The sequence below is a fragment of the Aptenodytes patagonicus genome, chromosome 4 (assembly GCF_965638725.1).
Source record: "Aptenodytes patagonicus chromosome 4, bAptPat1.pri.cur, whole genome shotgun sequence".
Taxonomy (NCBI): domain Eukaryota; kingdom Metazoa; phylum Chordata; class Aves; order Sphenisciformes; family Spheniscidae; genus Aptenodytes; species Aptenodytes patagonicus.
In genome coordinates, this window is record NC_134952.1 from 10,216,666 (window position 1) to 10,234,406 (window position 17,741).

Sequence of the window (17,741 nt, forward strand, 5' to 3'; positions counted from 1 at the left end):
GCAGTTGGGCCTGGTATCCTGTTTCTTTTGTGGGGAGAAAAAGAAACTTGATACTTCTGTGACTTCAGATATAATTCAGCTAGACTGTTTGGCTGCAGTTTGATTTACTGCTTAATGGTGGATATTCCCTGGTGGAAACACTGATGTGTCTGTAAGAGTAATTAATGAGACCTGTTTTCTCCTTTATATTAACCTGCTGTCGATTAGATTAAAAAAAAAATCTATTACAGATTTCTTATTTTTAATTTAAAAGAAAATAAATGTAGCATTTTTCAGATTATCTTTTTGTTTTGGTTGCTTTGTAGCCTCTGTACTTCTCAGGGTTCTGCAAGTTACTGCTCGATTGCAGATGTATTTTAATTTTCTTTTGTCAGGGAGAACTGGTGACTGCGTCAAAGGCAATAATTGAGAAAGAATATCAACCAAAAGTCATAGTGAGCACAACAGGACCAAATCCCTTCAATAAACTCACTGATCGAGAACTGGAAGAGTATCGCAAAGAAGTAGAAAGAAAGCAGAAGGGACCAGAAGGTTGGTTTCTCTGTGTGTGTGTGTTCTGCAATAGACTATAATAACAGCAAGTTTATTACTAATGGGAAGGTGGGTTACCTGCAAAGGCCATGGATAAATTATTCAACTTTTGTGTGTTTCAGTTTTTCCAGTGTGAATTAGAAATCTAAAAAGCATACTGGAGATAGAATGCACAATCTAAGTGTTAATGGAGTGTTCTGTAAAATGCGTAGATCGTACTTTAAAAACTCTCCTAGTAGACAAACTGGGGTGTTTAGTATGGCCAGTTACTGCTGCTGTTTAGGAAGTTGAAAGCTTGAAGCTTCAGTCAAAAAAATTTTTAGGTACTGGAAAGCATTGCAGATTGTTCCGCTTTGTTTCCCTTAGCCCTAGAGATAGTCTAGGGTGAGAGAATGGTGTTGCCTTTTAGCAGCAAAACTGCCGTTCTCTAACTCTTTGAAAATTGTGGATTTGAGAAATCCATTGAATGGGGAAGATACAGAATAACATTTGATTGCTACTTGGAAGTGGTACATCTTGGGGACTTCCCCCAAAACAGACTTTCTACTTTATCATAGTATTGTGAGAGAATCGTGCTGTAAAAAGAGATTGTTGCTGCACCTGAAGTGGTTATCCTGCTTTACTTCTGTATAGTTTTAAGGGGTGATACTTAGGATGCTCATCTGCTGTTAGGTCTTGAATTTGAATGATGCGGGAGCCAGAAGTACCATTTCTTTTGCAGTGCGTGGTCCCTGCTTCTGCTTTTTGATAAGGCAATGTAGATTGTATGTGTTCAGTTAACCAAGCATTGGACTGTGTGGGGTGGGATACCCTGCTGTTACACCTGTATAACTGCATACATTTATTCTCTCAGTAACATTGCTACATCCTTCTTAGATAAGATATCAAAATATGGAGAGACTGTGTTACTGAGACAGACACCAGCTGGGGAACAGAGTACAATGCTTAGAAATCAGACTATCAGTGAGCAAAATACGTCAGATAAAAAAAAATCTCTGGATTTGAAAGGCAGATCAAAAACCTTTCAAGGAACAGATAAGAAGAATTTACAGGATCGTGACCTATCATCACTGTCTAAATCTTCAGATAACACTCAGTTTGCTGCTGCATGGGTTTCTTGTCAGACCATGCAGCAAGTCATCACACATCTTAACCGAGAAGAGCCAGATGGGCAGAAGTCCTCCCATAAGGAATTTCATACTGCAGTGATCAAAGCATTAAGGTCCGATCCTGACCTTTTGGCTGAGGCCTCAGGTATTACTAACATGGTACAGTTGGGCTTGCAATCTAAGGAACAACCTCTCTACCTGCGCCGTTTGGAGATTGTCAGTTGACTCTCATCTGTGGGACTGATTTAACTTTTAATTGTCTAGGTGAACTGTATGGAACAATGTTTTAATATTGTTCCTGATATAAGGTGTACTCTGTTAATGTGTTCCTTTGGATCTAGGGCTGTTTAAACCTGGAAGCAAGGGGGATCCTCCTTACTAATAACAAATACGCAAACCACAGTGAAATCTGTTTTGAATCATTTAATTACTGCATGTTTCTCTGATTATCTGTGCAGTCTTTTCTTTTAGGATGCGATTTTGTTTACTCCGAGTTTCAGCAATACAAAGCAAGCAAAAGAGCATTATCTTGTGTAGGTCTGATAGCATTCCCCCCCCCCCAATTTTGTTTATATCTTCCTTGTGGTTTTTCCTCACAAGTTTTTTTTTAGAACAGTGTGATAAACCAATTCATAAACAATTATATTATTCATGCCCTCTTATGGGGGAAAAAAAAACCACTACAGAGCTCAACTGTGACTCCAACAGTTTTGTTAACATCAAAGTATCACTTAATTTTCTTTTGCTTGTTTTGGTATTATTTAATATCCTGGCAGAATTTTGATTCAGAAAAATGTATTCGTATCTTGTGTGCATGGAGCAAGGGGACACTTTTGTTTTCTCACATGCTGAAAGGTTTTGTCTGCCTTTTTTAATTTCTCTTTGTCTGCATCTGCAGAACCTTCAGAAGATGGCAGACAACAGAAGGAGAGAAGTCCCCCTGATCACACTTCAGCTCGCACTCCTCCCAGTACGCCGATTAAAATAGAGGAAGGTATGTTCTTCTGATTTGGGGGCCAGGGGAAACCAGTAACTGCATCATTAGTGACTGACGCATGAAAATATGTGAACTAGTATCTAATAAAGGTAAATTATTTCTTGTATTTTATTTTTATACTACCTAAAATATACAAGACTGAATGATGAGTGTAATAGGAGTTATGTTTACAATAATAAAGAAGTGTGCATTAATATAAAGACAAATTTTCATCTCTTCAGAATTGCCTTGTCATCTCTTGGTGTTTCTCAGCCAATTTACCCTTTTGTACATTTTCTGCGAGAAAGAATTGCTCTTATGAAATGAAATAGTGTCTGATGGTGAACCAGACACAAATTTAGATGCTTTGGTAAACCTCCTTCACTGGTTGCACATTTCTTAAACATTATTGTATTTGGATTACACCTCAGTAAATATTTTTTCCAATTCAACTTGACTCTAAATATCATTATTTGCTCACCTTATGTAGCAGTTTTAACTAAAAGGAGAGCAGGGCTGGTAAAGTCTACAATTTCCTCAGAAAAGGATAAAATAACAATCTTGAACAGGTGTAATCTAATTTTTGTCTTGTTTCCTTTACCTTGTACATCGGATATATCACTTGTCTGTTAGTCTTCCATTCACTACTTCATCTCATTCTGTTTTCTATAAGAATGGTTGCAACCATTCTTCTAACTTAACGGCTGTGATGAATGCATAGATTCTCTACTTGTGCTTTTTTCTTCTTGTGGCTGCGTTACAAACAGGAGATGGATATGCTAAAGAGTACCTGTTACCATAGTAAGTATCATTCCATACTCTGACCTGCTTATGTGCTTTGCCTCACTCTTGCATCTTTGTTTACTAAGGTTTTTTTGCTGGGTTTGCTTTTTATTTTTTTAAAGCAGGCTTTTTCAGTTGAGACGCTGACTTCTTTAGTTCTTGATTTCATTAAATCCGAGGTTAGTTACAGATCTTATGTTAAAATGCACTCCCCCTTTGAAAGAGACTGTGAAAGTGACATCATGTGTTTCCATATCTATGTGTCTGGTTCCTCAGTTTGAAAAGGAATAGTCTGAAGTTGTCTTTCAGATATAGCTGAAACAGGTCTGGGAGTTTCTGCCCCAACAGTTTGCTGCTCCCTGCACAACTTGGACCCGGTAATGAAATGGAAGAAAGTTCCTCATCTATTCCAGTGCAAAAGCATTACCACTGACGCTGATTTAAACTTAGCCAGCAGACTTCTGCACGGAAGTGGATATGGAACTACTCCTATGTTATATACGTCAGCTGTAGGGAAATTCAAATTCCAACCAAGGAATAGCAGCAACTTCTACAGCTGTTTCTGCTAGATCTGCAGGGCTGCATCAGATAATACTTTAAAGTAATAAGGACGTTTGGCCCCCTCCGTTTGTATGTCCTGTTATGTCCGAAAGTCAGTGTGTTTGCCATGGATATGAAAGTCAAACTACGTCGTAGATGACTGATGTTACTAGTAAAGTTCTAAAACCTGAACATTCTTCTAAACTGAGAATTGTGTTCCAGAAACTCTTCTAGTTGTATAAGTTTTCCAGGACAAACATACAAAGCTTATTTTTAGAGAGTAACTGGAAGTTCACGCCATGACGACTTTGATTGGCAGAAGTTCTGTTGAATGACGATGTTCTCTGTATACAGCCACTTCTCAACTTTTTTTTCCTCATATTGTTTCTATTTAAGTGTAGCTGAAGTCGGAAAAGTGTTTTGTGTTAACTTGGTTATAGCCTAGTTTGTACGTTTGTCCCCATGTTTGTGTTGAAAAAAAAACACAAACTTTTATTTTCATAAATAATGTGAATTGTAAGCACACACCAGTATTAATGTTACTTTTCAACCTCTTATGTCACAGTATATATAAAGGAAGAACAGGGATGTAGACGTGATTATTCTAAAAAACTTAAGAAATGTTGAGGTACTGCTGAGTTCTTAAACTGTAAATAGGTTTTGCAGCAAGATCTATTTTTAAACCTTCCTAGTTACATTACTGAAATCCATCAAGTCGAATAGCAAGGCGTTTCCATGTTGTATGCTTTCCTTATCGAATGTGGAATTTGTAAATCTCCCTAATTCTGGTAAAACATTGCCCTTAGCGAGCTAGATAAACAGATGTTTGTTTGATTCCACCATAATGTTAATCTGTTTAGTAAAGATGATGGTAACTTGACAAACTGGGAAGGATAGCAGTCCTGGATTAATGAGTTATGAAACCGTTTCTCTTTATCCAATGCTTAGGCCAACTGGCAAATGTTGTTTGAATGCCTGTAACTTCCTATTCTTCAAGAATTTCTAATCCCTTTTTTAAAACTTTGTTTAAAACTTTCTTTTAAATTTCTTTTAAAAAGATAAAATAAAACTGACTGACAATCTAATATGGTGCCTGTTCTAAAAATTGGGCCAGCTAATGAATAGAATGGAATATTTTCAGTTGGAAGGGACCTGCAGCGACCATCTAGTCCCAGTGCTTGACCAGTTCAGGGCTGAGCAAAAGTTACAGTATGTTGTTAAGGGCATTGTCCAAATGCCTTTTAAACACTGACAGGCTTGGGGCATCGACCACCTCTCCAGGAAGTCTGTCCCAGTGTTTGACCACCCTCTCGGTAAAGACGTGCTTCCTAATGTCCAGTCTAAACCTCTCCTGGCGCCACTTTGAACCGTTCCCACGCGTCCCGTCACTGGGTCCGGGGGAGAAGAGACCAGCAATGCTTTCAGTTAATTCCTGAAAAGTAGAATGAAATCCAAAAAGAGCGTAGTGGTAGTGAAGGTTGTAGGTGATGCCTCTTACAAATTTGTGCATCGCACTCACACAGGTTAAACTAGAGCTTCAGGAGGCCGCTTGTAATGTACATAATCGCTTTCTCTTTTTTACTCTGTTTTAAATCCTGCCTGCATTATAACTTTTAAACTGCTAACTTGTGCATTCTGAGTGTTTGGCACTGAATACTAGTGTGTTTTGTTTATGTAACCTATTAGAAGTTCATGGTGCTCTAGGCAAAACACGTTGGTTTTCTAGCAGGTATTCGCAGGACAGAGCCCTCTAAAATACATTAGAGAATTATTAATCCCATCTGGCAGAAATAAAAAGAACACCCATTGTAATTTCCATAGGAAAAATGGGAAAGTGTCAAGTATTTTCTGTAAATTCTTGTGAAAGCCTTCAGTCTTTTCAAATTAAAATGAAGAAGATTTTAAAAGGGGAAAAATAGTTGCCTTTCTTTTGTGCCTTACAATGAGTACGGCCTGGATTTTGTTCTAAATTCCTCCTTGCGTAACATCAACGGGGGGATATATGTGACACGCTGAGGAGATACTTGTCAGCTACAGCGCAGTGATGAACGTTGGAGGGAACTTTAAAAAGGGCTCGTCGTTAAACATATATGCACAAAGAGGAGCTTTAAACAGAACTTCTCTAAAGCATAGTGGTGAATGAGGAGAGTGTTACAATTGAGGGGGTAGTGGTGAAGTTCACCTTTGGACATGAAGTTATGACTAGATTTTTTGATGTTCTTTTATACAGGGGTGAGTTTTGCTGTTAGACATCACATACATTTAAAAAAAAAAAAGCTGTATCACGTAACCTGCTGAGCTCATTTAATTTGATAAACTACAGGGATTTAACTTATAGGAGTCCCTAATATATACTCGTATCTTGCGAAAGAAGTGAAGCCTTTGTGATAGGAAATCATATTCTGAAGCAGCATCTGTTAGATCTCGTGGAAGGATATTATGGAAATCCAAGCGTTGTGATTAAAACCTGGCAAGCCAACAGTTTAGAAATTAATGGATTTGCGTGTATCGGATTGCTGCAAACCAGCAATTGGTTTTATCCCACCAAAAGAAAAAAGAATCAAGATTTCATGACGCTCTCTTCAGTGCCAATGAAAACTGCAGGTTTAATACCTGCTTTCTGTACTAAAATCTCACGTCGCTTGCAAATGTCATAAATAAAACATGAGAGAAGTCGGAACAGTTACTTTCCTACTGGTTTACACCCACTTGATGGAATTCAGCTTTCTCTGCTCTGTGGCAAGAAGCTTAAAATGAAACAGAACTTTTGAGTATCTTATTTCTCTTTCTGTGCCCAAAGCTAAGGGAGAACAGACCTATTGCAAAGGCTTTTATGCAAAGTAAATATATTAGGTTTTTTATGGAGGGCACTCATCATCAACTTGCTTCACGCTCTCTGTGCTAGGGACACCTATGTAAACTAACTGTGCCATTGTCTGTCCGTCCACTAGAGACACAGCAGGACCAGGCCTACAAAGATGACAGTGACGCTGCAACTTTCAAGCAAACCCTCCCAGATCTCACCCCTGATGAGCCTTCAGAAGCACTCGGCTTCCCTCCCTTGGGAAAGGAGGAAGGGAGATGTGACGAAGATGTGCCCAAAAGCCAAACGGAATCACCTGCAGTGGAAAATAAGGAACCCCAGTCTCAAGCCGCTGAGGAGCCAGTGACACCAACAGCTGAGGAGGGGACAGCAGCTGATGCAGGTAGCGATGAATCTCCAGGGAAGTCCCCATCGAAAAAGAAAAAGAAGTTTCGCACTCCTTCCTTCCTGAAGAAGAGCAAAAAGAAGAGTGACTCCTAAAGGCCAAACACACTGCAGAAACACTGTCATATTTTAAAATTCATTAACCACTAGAATGTACCAGATCGTACCGAGTGTTTTGTCTAATTACATAAATGAATGCAGCGAGTAATCCAACCAGCCCCTCGAGTTACAGCTTGATCATTTAAGGGTATAACCAGAAACTAATGTCCAAAAAGGTGCTAATCCTGTGTCTTCAGGAGCTACCACAGATCTGATCCCCAATTTGTAATCAAATGTAAATGACTTCCGTGCGGAAGGCGTTGAATCACTGTTTTTAATTTAAAGCCCGCACCGCTTTACAAAAGAATAGAAAAAATTTTCACAATTAAAAATAACACATGCACTGCTTACCACAAGAAGTGTTCTTTTCCAATAGCCTGTTCCAAGTCACAAGTAAATTTCGTCTCCGATACTGACTTTGAGAGAGGATGCTTTTGCGGTGGTGATTTCGAGGGGGATGTGTTCTTGAACTGACACGTAAACTTGTGCAAGCTTGTGATTTACAGATCATGTTTTAGTCAAGCTTTGAGGCTATCCATTCCTTCCTCTCCTTCTCCCCTCTGACTATTGTAACAACACAAAGGTGTTTTTCACTTTTGTTTTATTTTATAACTGGCACTTGAAATCATCTTTGACGTCGAGGACTGAAATACCTGTGGTGTGTTCCGCTCATGTTGTGTCTTGAAAGAGCCCAATCTTTTTTTTTTCTCTCTAGTGAATGCAGTTTAAGAGAAATCTGCCTTTCAGTCTTGCCTCCCTGAGAATCAGTCATATGGTAATTTGGCTGTTAGAAAAGGTTAAAAAGTAACGGTACTAAAAGTATTTCAGAAGTTTTTTGGCTGGTGGTGTGAAGCACGGGCACAGCTATATTTTTGGGCCTTAGCACAGGGTCTTTTCACCCTCTTGAAAATCCCTCGGGTGCACGTGCAAACCTGTTGCACATAAACCCTATTTGCGGCCTCTCGTGTTTCTTCCTTCCCATGATAAAAATGTAAATGCATTACACTGACTATTTAACCTTTTTTTATATTAATTATTTTCACTTACAAAAACTGGCATTTCTTTAATTTTTTTGTTGTTGTTGCCAGCAGTAAAGTACAGAAATCCCAAGTAACCTTAAAGGTGTATTTTCACATAAGTTTGCTATAAATGTTTGTTTAATGTGTAGCATGGTAAAGAAAATCACTTTCACCGCTGAATTCACTATTTTCCGGTTGTTGCCGTGCTTCTGTCTATCACTAATCATAAAAGTAGTTTAAGATCAGATAGGTAAAGCTCACAAGAATTCTCCAGAAACCGTGGGCGATTACCCCAGCCGAAAGCGGGGAAGGTTGGTAACCCTTTCTGGTTTCTAGTATTAACACCAGAAATGTTAACAGCAGAAACCATCGACGCCCCCGTGGGGGAGAGGGAAACGCATTGACTCACAGGAAGTGTCTGTAACAAAACAGAATACGGATGTAACCTTTTAGGACAATATTGAACATTGCAGTTGGTAAAACAGCAGAGAACTAATGCCTTACATTCACGCAGCAGAAAGCATCGAGTTGGGGTGGGTTGAGCAGTTGGAGGCAGCTATGGGTGAACAGGGCCTAGGTTAGGCCGGTGTCGGGCGGGGAAGGGGAAAGAGCTGACAGGAGCGTTAGGGCTGTAAGGCGTCGGATGAGAAAAGAGGTTTCGAGATGGTAACCGACGATACCGTGATTGCGGGATGGGTAGAGGTAGGGTGGAACAGGAGCAGCGGTCAGTGGCTGCGCGGGAGAGCGCCCTGAACAGCAGCGTTTAGCCAGGGCTGCATGGCACGAACGGCTTTCAGCTTGTACTCTAACCTTGTATGTCCTCTGTACACTAGGAAGCATACAATACTTATTTTGCTAAATTGTGTTTTATTGCAGGGTCGTAATTAAATGACTAATTGCTATACGTTTCAGTTCTTTAATGGAGTCCCTCCATTTATCTTGACCACATATGCAATGACTCTTAATTTCTAATTTTGTAGTTTGTTCTTTTAATTCTTTGTATTACGATATGGAATGTAGTCATGTATGGTATGGTTACACACTTTTGGGGCAGAATAAAGTCCTGTATTTTTCTTTCTTTCTTGTATCATTAAGTTCTACTCACAAATAAAACTCTTTAAAAAAAAAAAGTCATGCTCTGCTTTCAAAGCTTGTACAGTTTTATTCTACAGCTGTAGCCTGTTGAATTTAATTCACTCAATTTTCTTTTTTAATGATTGTGTTGATTAATGATTGCTTTAACGTATTCTCAGAAAATACTCAAATTAGGCACTGTAGGGCTTCCTTCGCAGAGTCCCAGCTGTGCAGTAGGCAGAACCTGGTGGAGGAGGGCTCCTCCCCAACCTGTCTTGCCACCCTGGGCAGCCCTGTCCTTAGTGGCTGGCTCCCTCCAGGGAGGGAGCTTTGGTGCTTTGGTGCCGGGGGTGGAGTTCTGGTTTGGATGGGTGTAACATCTTCACGGTAATGAGCTGACTACGTGAGTGGACAATGTAATAGTTTATTTGTAATACAAAAAGAACAGTATTACAAAACATCCCACAGTATTAGAAATATAAAACATCTCAAAATTTAATTGTACATCAAAAACAGTCCACCTGTGCCAAGGTATCAGCCAGGCTCAGGAAGCCTGTAGTATGCTTCTCGCTTTTGGTTTCCATCGTCATGTTTTAAGGCGGTTAAATACAGCTGCTACCAGGTCCACTGAGCATTTGTGGAGAGCTGGTGACAATTGTACAGAAACTCCCTGGTAGAGGCTTTGTTCTCTGCTAGCCAAAACCAGACAAAACAGGCCTCGTCGCAGGGGCTTCGGGCAGTGGCTTTGGTCTGGCTTGTGCTGATCATGAAGGGTGAGGAGCAGAGAAGAGCTCTGTGTATGCCACAGCGCGGTGTTCAACAGCACTTGGTGGTGAACTGGGGTCGCGCTGTGCTGTGCTGCTGTCATGCCCGTCTCTGCTTGTCTGAAGATCTTAATGCTTTACTCAACTGGTTTGTGGGTTGGTTTTTTTTTTTTTTTTTTAATTTGCAAAACTAGCCCCCCTGGCTGGGAGGCTGTCTTAAACATAACTGCTTGCAGAGGGCCGGAAGAAACCTGAAGTCTGTTGTTGCTGCAAATGGTTGTGGCGTATCCCCTTCCAGAAGATCAAAAATCCTCCTCTTCCCATTTGATCCACAGAGTCAGGTGCCAAGAGTCAGGTCTTGTAGAGGTCCTTGGAAGCTGGTGGTAGTTCGGTGGTTACTTCCTACTCCTCCTTTGTCTGCTGTTTTATAGAACCAAGTAAGACGAAGGGGATGAGGAACAAAGCTCCACAGACAGTGAAGCAAACCTCTGCCCCTGCCAGCCAGTAAACTGCAAAGGAAACAAGATTTAGCTCGTTAGTATGCTTGTCCTGGCTGCTGTGCAAACCGGCCTTCAAAGCTGCTGCTCTTGACAATTTAGCAGTACAAGTGGAGAACACAGAACACTGCATCGTTCACTGCACATCCTTCCTGGCACACAAGTTACAAAGAGGAGGTGGCTAATGGCAGTGTTGGTTCTCTTCCAGGGAAACAGCATGTTAAAAGTGGTTATTTTAAATAGGATATTTTCATTCTCGCCAGTACAGCAATGGGGAAGTTCCTATCTGCTCATTCAGCTTTACAAGGCAACTGTTTAATTCTCTGCCCCTAGCACCTCCTCCACGGCTGCTCCTGGCGCTGTCTGGGCTGCTCTTGAAGGGCTCTCACTGTTGGTGTTGGTCTCCTTATGTGAAACACTTGTGAATCCTGCTGAGGTGGGAGGGCAAGGGCAGGACTTGTGCTGCGGTTTGCTGTTTGGTTTTGCAGAAAAGTCCAAAGCCTGGCTCTTCCTTTCAGAAAGCGGCTGTATGGAGTGCTAGCTGCGGTACAGGGAGTGGTTTGGTGAGCCGGAGCGAGCCAGTTGCTTGGCATATGGATGCCAAGGTTCTGGAAACAGGTTTCTGCCAGGAAACAGGTTTTGGCTTTGCTCAAACTTCTTAACATTAGGTCTGAGTTCAAGCTCTGACTTGCTGTGTGGCTCCTTCCCCTTACTCTGTCCCTTTATAACAGCTTGGGAGAACTGAACCCTGTAGCGGGGTACCTGTGCTCCTTGGGCACAGGCTAGGTTTGGCCTTAGCCAGGGCCACCAGGCACTGCACACTCCCTGAGCTCCGGGGCATTAGTAGAGCATGGATTCTTTAATCTAGTTTATAAGTTACCGATGCTTTTAATGCTGAAAAGTTCTTTATTACGCATTATGGACTGTCCCTACTTAATTTGTATCATCTTGGGATACAGTTTCATGAGATACGGGGAACCAGTTACCACAGCACAGGAGACCTTGATTTCACTGCCTCCTGCTTACCCAGTGCCAGGGTGACCCCTCAGCAGGTGGGGTTACTTGCTAAAATGGCTACAACTCAGCCCAGCAAAGGCAAGGGTTCCTGGTCAGCCTCTGGCTCCCTCTGCATGCTGGGGCCAGGCCAGCTGTGCCTGCACAGCTACACACGGGGCTGGGTTAGTTTGATATACCGTTGCAGGAATTTTTAAAGAGTCAGGCAATACCTGCTGTCTAGTTTATCTCTGCTTGTATGAACATTTTAAACTCATCCACGATGCTTTCGTTGGTGCTAACAAGGACCGTGTCCTGTCCCTGGCACAGCTCTTGGGGGTATCTACTTCTGCAAAGATAACTTTACAGCTCCAAAACGTGCAGCGCTTCCCTTCCTTTTACCTTCAGACCCACCCAGGCTGTGGGGGCCCAGCGCGACGCTGTATGTTGGCAAAGGCAGGAAGGAGCATGGGGCCGCACTCACCTGTAGCTGACAGGATTGGTCCCAGGGCTCTGGCAAGGGCGCCCAGGCTCCTCAGGATCCCCATGACTCGTCCTTTCTGGCTGGCAGAGCCTGTGCAAGCAGAGAGCCATTACTCAATGTGGAGGTTTCACTTGGGGCAGGGCAAGCGTGCAGGGCAGGGCACTGCTGTAGCTCTTGGCGCCTTGTTCTTCTGGAGGTGGTATTATTTCCCACATGCATCTCCCCCTCCTTTCATTTCACATTCACTGCTCAAGCTGCATTTATTTCCCCTCCACCAAGATAAACATGACTGCTTCATTGAAAAAACACCAAGGCGAGTGCTTGTCCATGGACAACTTGTGGTGCACCCCAAAAAAACCAACAAAAGCGCTTTACATTGTACACAAGATTTGCTGAGGTGGCCCAGGTGTATAATAAATACAGGAGCATGGATGCAAGTTAAGTAAGAGCAACATAAAAGTGACATTAATGAGCAAAGCCTTACTTTTTTGCCTCAGCAAGCACTGTAGTGCTGGCAACCAACTGAACCACTGCTAAAGAACGAACGAACTGCATCATCCAGAGATGGCAACACAGCTACATCTGCTTTACAAGGTTACATAGCAACCAGTGCCACAAGTCCAGAAGGTTTTAGAAGGTTCCTTAAAAGGTCTTTTCTAAGGAATCAGGAAGAAATGATTTTACTGCTGATGGCGATGGCTGGTGTCTCTTTCAGAGAGCCCAGGCCATCCCCAGCTCCATGCTGTTTGTGGCCTTTGTCCACGATATTTATTCTTTGCCCGCTGTTCCCTATCTTTTTAATAAGAACCAGAAATAAGGTTGTTTCCAGTTCCCCATCACGTTGGAAGAAGCTGCGTTACACAGTACAAAACTGAAGAGCGATACTGATGGTCACTCTGAACGGATCATTGCTGTTTGTTAGCTCTGAAACTATCCGTTATGGAGTGCTGATGGTTTTCAGAAACAGGTACAAGTCAGTTTGGGGGTTTCCTATGCTCCCTTGCGGGATGTTTCTGCATTTCCCGGGGTCAGGGTATTGTCTTCGTATCCCCAGCAGCCCCACTCAGCTTCCCTTCTGTGAAGGACGTTCATAGAAAGGAAGGGGCTGAAGGCTGTAGCACCTCCAGCGTAACGCAGCTGGTTTGCCTCTCCCCGGCAAAGCACAGTGCGATCAGAGGGTAACTACAGTCACGGATCGCTGGCTATAGTGGAAAGGGGCAGCGTACAAGTGACCGGGAAGGGCTCTTTTCCAGGCTTTAGCCTCACTCCTGCAAGGGTGGTTATCGCTTCAGGGTTACCTACGTACAACGCGGAGCAGCAGTTTGCTGTAACACTTCTAGCATTTCTGCTTTCCTTGTTAATGCATTTGGGGGGAAAGAGGCCTTTTATAAAGCCAAGCAGCAGCCAGAGTCACCGGTCCAGCATTCAGATGTGAGGTGGACCTACACCACAAGCATTCCTGTTGACGCATCACTAAACTTGAGGTCAATTCTGTATTTGAGCCAAGCCTATACAAAGGTCAATTATGTGGCCAAGGGCTGCCGCTCAAAGCAGGAAAGACACTCACCATAGCCTGACACCACTGCTGACAAACACGGGATAACAATGGCCGCAGCTGGAAAAATCCACAAAAGAGAGTGTCAATGAACAGCAGAGCGCTCAAAACAGTTACAAGAGCAATAGTGAAAAACATGTGGCGCAAACTCGTTACTACTGCAGAGAAATATGCTGAGCTCTGGGGCACTGTACCAACAATGAATCATCAGGTTTAATCCAGTTCAATAATGAAAACACCCCCTCAAAGCCAACCTGCACGAAGAGCCCGGAGCCATGAGTGCTCTGAGCAGATGTTTCACATTAGCGTCTCTCACTCTGTGAGCCCACGGGAAAGGGGTGGATAGGTCAGATCAGCTAACTGCTAGTTTTCCAAATCCCTGTGTTCTTGTCAGGTAGAGCCGGGAAAGGGAATCGCTCGCATTTCAAACGGACAATGAGGTGGCTGTACACAGAATCACACTGTCCCCACGCATACGGCTTTACCATACTCATGGATGAAAAGGGCAGCTACGTTCTGTCTTGGGAAATAAGACAGTCAAGTCCAAGAAAAAGAGGTTACAAAATTTTTGGACACAAAAGCCAAGAGCTGTTCAGCAATCACTGCCCTCTTTCTTACTGAAATAGGGAACTTTTCTGCCAAGAAGGAAGTGCTTTAAGCATACAAAGCAGAATCTTTTCTGGGAAGAAAAGGACAATTGGAGAACAGGAATGATCGACATGTTGCCTTAGCTGCAGGCGCCCTAACTCCTGAGGCAGAGGGAGGAAGAGAGGGGAAAAGAGGCCCCTCTAGAGGCATTTCTAGCTGTCTAACCGAGGAAGAGATGGGGTCTTCTGCCCAGGTATGGAGCCTAGGAAGATGAGGCTCCTCACTTTGAAGCACAGTTAGACAAAATGAATACCTCCTCTCACCCCTCCTCACCGAGTGGGCTTTCAAAAGCAAGTTAATCTGTAGATAAGATGTAGATTTTGAAACTTGCCAAACACACAGCTGTCCCTAGACAAGCAACCTACTAAACAGATGCATTTTATGGTTTACAGTTTACTCTTAAATCAAGCTGTATCATGCGAAAGAGAAGGCTCCTACTTTTGTATTTAGTCATATTTGAAGCTTCTTAACAATAGTTAGCAGCATTGGGAATATCTGAAATCTCTTTTCAGATAGACACTTCAGTAGATGAATCCAATTTCATTCATGATTGTTTCCCTGAATAACAGCTTAAATTGGCAGAATATTATTTATGTAAACACTTAAGCATCTTTGAAAACCATCTCCACTTATCAAAAACAATAGGTGGAGTTTTGCTCCCTCCCTGAGCTAGCAGCTTACAATGCAAGGGAGCAGAGCGGTGTTCAGCCCGCACAGCCCCATGCCACAACGTTCAGGGCAACACTGATTTACCCTCACTCTTGTTCAGCCTGAACGCACACTCCAGCCTTCAGCTTCGGAGGGCGCAGGTCTCTTCAGCCTGTCGCCTAAGAAATAATGCAGCCACCACAGAAATGCAAAGTCATGCTGTCTCCCTTCTTTTCCTGAGCTGGGCTATTTAGTGAATATTTTGCTTCTAGGTCTGATGAGAGGGGGATAAAACCACCCTCAAGAGCTCCCCAGTGAGACAGGACAACAGGAGCACTGGGGATGCTTCCAAATACCACCGTGGCAACTTCCTGTGACACAAACAGCATCAGAAAAAAACAGACACTATTTCTTCCATATTTTATAAATGGAAACGTCAGCTTTCTGTTACTCATAGTTTGAAGTTAGAAGTGCATCTTTTTTAACAGGATGAATAAATATATGAAGAAAAGTTATTTGTGCTTAGCTTTCAGTGCATTTTGAATAGCTCACCGAAAGAGTACAGCAACAGTCCAACACTCAGCATGGTCACATTTGCAGCCCATCCAATTAACAAGAAAGCTGGAATCAGCAACATAATAGCCTGCAAAATGAATGAGTCACACAGTTACATTTAAGCACTGCTTGTTAAAGCCTAACTAGGTGTCCTGCCAGTTCTCTTCCGCTGATGGGACTACATTTAAGTTAGAAGCAGAAAGCCCTTTCTTCCCAAGTAGGCATTTCAAGTTCACGTGGATGGCCACACATCAGCGCAATTTACTTTTCTGTTCTCACACTGTCACACGATTGCAGGCCACATGCAGGCTGGAGTCACCTGTAACACAGGCTGTAGTTATCCCACCACCCATTTTCTACAGCTGAGGAAAAGCTGATTTTTGCAGTTCTCTCTCTCGCACGATCTACTAGGTTTTGGTGGTTTTTTTTCTCTTGTTCTATGTTGAACTGGACAGAAATCTAGCTTTAACTCTTTACCTCCTGAGCTGGCACAAGAGGTCAAAAAGCTTGTGTGCAACAGGACTACAGCTCCTCTGCTTGCTCTCAGCAGTATTGGCTGATTTTAAGGGCTACATCAAACTCTCTTGAGCTTTTGGAATCCATACTTCTGGAGCCAAGAAGAAAAAATCGGGGGGGGAGGGAGTAGCATCTGAAATTCAAAACCAAAAAGAAAAAGCATTCTTCATCTCCTCCAAGAGCCTGGATTTCAGTTCCCCTGTGATCTCTCCCTCACATACAGAGCTTTTGCAGAAATGACGGATCAGTTAAGATCTGCCGGGCGTTTCACAAAAGAGGGTATTCACTCCCACCAAATGTCTCATTTTGAAGATTCAGTTATAAATGAGCTACTGTAATCACTGCGCTAAGAGAGGCCACATTTGCCACGTGATCCAGATTCACAAACAAATTGTCAGAATAACTTCAGCAAAAGGGAAAACTCCCACAAAAGCCACTCAAGCCACATACATCCACAGAAAGAGTGCCCCAGGGCCAGCAGGTTTCTGCATAGTGCACACGGGTGTTTATGAGAAGCAATCAGCCCAGACCAACTAAACTATTTCGAGGTAACTACACTTCTCAGTGCAGGGAAGAGGAAGGAGTACAAAAATTAGTGGGGCAAACCACAGTTTGCATAAACTGCAGCGTAGTGACAGCAAACACAGCAGGCTGGCAGAGCACACGGAGGAAGCTGATGCAGAGGATAACTGTATGATATTCTGTATGATAACTGTATGATAACTGTATGAGATTCAACAAGGCCAAATGCCAGGTCCTGCACTTCAGCCACAACAACCCCATGCAGCACTACAGGCTTGGGGAAGAGTGGCTGGAAAGCTGCCTGGCGGAAAAGTGGACGGTTGGACTCGATGATCTTAGAGGTCTCTTCCAACCTTAATGATTCTATGATTCTATGATTCTAAAAGGACCTGGGGGTGCTGGTTGACAGCCGGCTGAACATGAGCCAGCAGCATGCCCAGGCGGCCAAGAAGACCAATGGCATCCTGGCCTGTATCAGAAATAGTGCAGCCAGCAGGAGTAGGGAAGTGATCGTGCCCCTGTACTCGGCACTGGCGAGGCCGCACCTCGAATACTGTGTTCAGTTTTGGGCCCCTCACTATAAGAAGGACATTGAGGTGCTGGAGCGTGTCCAGAGAAGGGCAACGAGGCTGGTGAGGGGTCTGGAGAACAAGTCTTATGAGGAGCGGCTGAGGGAACTGGGGTTGTTTAGCCTGGAGAAAAGGAGGCTGAGGGGAGACCTCATCGCTCTCTACAACTACCTGAAAGGAGGTTGTAGCCAGGTGGGTGTCGGTCTCTTCTCCCAAGTAACAAGCGATACGACGAGAGGAAATGGCCTCAAGTTGCGCCAGGGGAGGTTTAGATTGGACATGAGGAAAAATTTTTTTACTGAGAGAGTGGTGAAACATTGGAACAGGCTGCCCAGGGAAGTGGTTGAGTCACCATCCCTGGAAGTATTTAAAAGATGTGTAGATGTGGCGCTTAGGGACATGGTTTAGTGGGTGGTGGTGTTGGGTCAATGGTTGGACTCGATGATCTTAGAGGTCTTTTCCAACCTTAATGATTCTATGATAACGCGGCACTAACACAGCAGCATGAGTTTTCTTTTACAGGGAAGTGCTTCCTATGTGACACAACAAACGTGCCATTAATGTTTGCCTGCCAGGGAGCAGGGTGAAGATGGTTTCACCAGCAGAAATAACTTTAAGATTAAAGCTGAGTCTATTCACTGGAATGCAGTG

General features: G+C 43.1%; 2 protein-coding genes across 13 annotated transcripts in view; one reads left to right on the forward strand and one right to left on the reverse strand.

Annotated features, from left to right (window-relative positions):
• The window catches only part of ADD1 (adducin 1), a 68,564-nt gene extending 59,221 nt beyond the window's left edge, over window positions 1-9,343 (forward strand). For 6 of the 11 annotated variants that reach the window (XM_076335829.1, XM_076335832.1, XM_076335833.1 and 3 more), the window contains 3 exons: window positions 375-531; window positions 2,539-2,634; window positions 6,891-9,343. In XM_076335829.1, the coding sequence (XP_076191944.1) occupies window positions 375-531; window positions 2,539-2,634; window positions 6,891-7,243 (606 nt within the window). In that variant the 3' untranslated portion in view covers window positions 7,244-9,343. Of the gene's footprint in view, window positions 1-374; window positions 532-2,538; window positions 2,635-3,383; window positions 3,419-6,890 lie in introns of those variants that run through there. The other 5 variants (XM_076335837.1, XM_076335838.1, XM_076335839.1 and 2 more) reach the window with 2 other exon arrangements.
• A 403-nt stretch (window positions 9,344-9,746) lies between these two features.
• Window positions 9,747-17,741, reverse strand: part of SLC75A1 (solute carrier family 75 member 1) — a 28,118-nt gene continuing 20,123 nt past the window's right edge. For both annotated transcript variants that reach the window (XM_076335842.1, XM_076335841.1), the window contains 4 exons: window positions 15,481-15,571; window positions 13,645-13,692; window positions 12,078-12,167; window positions 9,747-10,612 (listed from right to left, as the gene is read on the reverse strand). In XM_076335842.1, the coding sequence (XP_076191957.1) occupies window positions 10,506-10,612; window positions 12,078-12,167; window positions 13,645-13,692; window positions 15,481-15,571 (336 nt within the window). In that variant the 3' untranslated portion in view covers window positions 9,747-10,505. The remainder of the gene's footprint in view (window positions 10,613-12,077; window positions 12,168-13,644; window positions 13,693-15,480; window positions 15,572-17,741) is intronic.